Consider the following 3,170-nt stretch of genomic DNA (forward strand, 5'->3'; position numbering starts at 1 on the left):
GGATCGGGAGGAGGAGGAGAGGGAAGGAGCTGTTCGCCGATGAGAGCGGCGAGCCGCTGCGGCGAGGAGGCGCGTGGAGGACATGGTGGTGGCGGTGGTGGCTCCGCGCTTTGGGGGGCGGCACCGGGTATGGGTCTAGGGTTTCAAGGTGAAAAAAAGATGTAAAGAACGTGTGTGGAGTTGTAATGAATTAGAGTGAGGAGTGTGTGAGATAAAGAGGGATCAAGAAGGGGATTGTGGAGACCAGAGACAACAGTAGCGAGAGTTTTTAGGCCCGTATATTTTACTAGCGATTTGAACGAAAATGTGAGAATAAATTACAATTTGTATCATGAAAGTTTAGATTATTGATAACTGTTTTTATAGAAAAATAAAAATTATTTTATATTTATAAAAGATAAATTCTTATAAATAAATATATTTAAATTCTAAAAAATTATTTAAAATTTTTAATTTTTTTCTTCACATCATCTCTGACAACAGGCTCAATTTTGAATTTATTGGCCTAGCAATTTGACTTATCGTTCTCTTTTTTTTATGTTTCTGCCTCTTCTTCATCAACCTTACTATCTTCGTCATCGTCAACATTAAAAACTTTATCTTTATTTGATTTTTCGAATCTTTTAAATTCTTTGAATTTTTCATCACTTCTCACTTCCTATTTCAATGAATCTTCAAATTTATTCCCCCAAAATGATGATATCTCCTAGTCTTATCTCCAGCCTCTAAAAAACTCTTCAAAACAGAAAAGATTCCCAAGAATAAGGATCCAATGACAATGAGGACCACTCGAACTCGCTTCTTCTACCGATGAGATTCCCAAACTTGAATTCAATCCTTCCAAGCCCATTTTATTGGTTACCTACGGCGATGGTATTGAGTTCTCAGGCCTCACTCACCTCGTCGAAGCCCTAGTTCGTCAAAGCTTTTACAATGTCCATATTTGCGTTCCTCAATCGCATGTCATTTTCTCCTTCATTTTAATTTTTTGTGTTCTCGATTTGTAGGATGTTTGATTCTCTTTAAAGTTCGAATTTTTTTCCATAATAGATGAAGAGGATAATGAGTTCGAGGAGGAGATAGATGAAGATGAGGGGGACGATGATGATGTTGTTGAGGTGCATGAGATTGAAGACAACGATGATGAAGATGAGGTTGAGTATTGTTCGGTTACTCGGGTGAGTTACGGTTCGGGTGAAATCTGGACTGGAGCAACTGGGTGAGATAGAGTATCTGGACCTGTGCGCGAGCGTCTCGGGGGGATGATTGTCTGAATTATCGGTGGGTAGCGGGTGGGGTCACCTACAAAGACACTCCGATGATAAAGTTAGTATTCGTACTGAGGCGGCTAATTAGGGTAAAAAGATTACGTACTTTTAGAGAGGGGTATGTCCTTCCCCATTTATACTCTGAACTTGGGTGGGCTCCTTCACTTAGGCCCATCTGCCTGAAAGTTTCTGCTAGCTATCCAGGTCTCCTTAGCAGGGCGTGGGGTGGTGTGCGGGTCGCCCTTGGGTTCGGATCAAGTGACCCAGCGGGTCGTTGGTCCATAGTCGGACAGAAACCCTTGTTGGACTGGGCCGGAACAAGTATAATGACGGCAGAAGTGCTGGTGATGTTGATGACGACAGTGATAGTGGTAGCAAGGGATGAGAGTGGTGGTAGATTCGTAGGGTTTAGAATTGGGGGAGAAAAGATGGGGAATAAAATTAGAAATTAAAATTAGATTATATTTAGAAGGCACATTGAAAATTTTAAATAATTTTTTAGGATTTAGATATATTTGTTTGAAAAAATCTATCTTTTATGGGTACAAAGTTACTTTAGTTTTTGTGGATATATTTGTTAGCATTATAAACTTTTATGGATAATAAATAGTAATTTATTCGAAAACGTGATCTACCCACCTCATCACATTTTTTAGAATGACAACACGATCTCGTGAAAAAAAAAAAGAGTTCATTTGTTTTTGTCTTCTATTTTCATAATGTAATGTCAGTTTCGTTATATATTTTTTCATCAACTCCGAATAAAATATAATAACATATCACATTATGTTATTTACCTATCACATTTTTTTGTAAGGCTGATAATTGGTAGGATAGGATACGATTTGGACTTTACTTTAATTCTATTTGTGGATTGAATTTTTTTTAAAATTCTATCATATTCTATCTGCAAGTTGAAAATCTCTCAACTATAATTTTACCGGCACCTTAAAGTTCTAAACCCTACACTATTGATGAGCGGATAATTTATACGCTTTTTGGCATTATTTTTAGTATGTTTTTAGTATGTTTTAGTTAGTTTTTATTTTATTTTTATAAGTTTTTAGTTAAAATTCACTTTTCTGGACTTTACTATGAGTTTGTGTGTTTTTCTGTGATTTCAGGTATTTTCTGACTGAAATTGAGGGACCTGAGCAAAAATCTGATTCAGAGGCTGAAAAGGACTGCAGATGCTGTTGGATTCTGACCTCCCTGCACTCAAAGTAAATTTTCTGGAGCTACAGAAGCCCAATTGGCACGCTCTCAACTGCGTTGGAAAGTAGACATCCTGAGCTTTCCAGCAATATATAATAGTTCATACTTTGCCCGAGATTTGATGGCCCAAACCGGCGTTTCAAATCAGCTCAAAACTGGCCGGCGTTAAACGCCGGGACTGGCACAAGAATGGGAGTTAAACGCCCAAACTGGCACAAAAGCTGGCGTTTAACTCCAAGAAAAGTCTCTACACATGAAAGCTTTAATGCTCAGCCCAAGCACACACCAAGTGGGTCCGGAAGTGGATTTTTATGTCATTTACTCATTTCTGTAAACCCTAGGCTACTAGTTCTCTACAAATAGGACCTTTTGCTATTGTATTTTCATCTTTGGATCATTTTAGATCTTAGGATCATCTTTGGATGTCTAGTTCTTAGATCATTGGGAGGCTGGCCATTCGGCCATACCTAGACCTTGTTCTTATGTATTTTCAACGGTGGAGTTTCTACACACCGTAGATTAAGGTGTGGAGCTCTGCTGTACCTCGAGTATTAATGCAATTACTATTGTTCTTCTATTCAATTCAGCTTGTTCTTGTTCTAAGGTATCACTTGTTCCTCAACTTGATGAATGTGATGATCCGTGACACTCATCATCATTCTCACCTATGAACGTGTGCCTGACAAC

General features: G+C 38.5%; 1 protein-coding gene across 1 annotated transcript in view; it reads right to left on the reverse strand.

Moving 5' to 3' along the window:
• LOC107459114 (probable mitochondrial-processing peptidase subunit beta, mitochondrial) overlaps nt 1-283 on the reverse strand; it is a gene marked incomplete in the record, with an annotated part of 6,426 nt that extends 6,143 nt beyond the window's left edge. The window contains 1 exon segment of the mRNA XM_016077323.3: nt 16-283. Coding sequence (XP_015932809.1) covers nt 16-84 — 69 coding nt within the window.
• Between the last annotated feature and the right edge of the window lie 2,887 nt (nt 284-3,170).

This window comes from Arachis duranensis, chromosome 7 (genome assembly GCF_000817695.3).
Source record: "Arachis duranensis cultivar V14167 chromosome 7, aradu.V14167.gnm2.J7QH, whole genome shotgun sequence".
In the NCBI taxonomy this organism is placed as follows: domain Eukaryota; kingdom Viridiplantae; phylum Streptophyta; class Magnoliopsida; order Fabales; family Fabaceae; genus Arachis; species Arachis duranensis.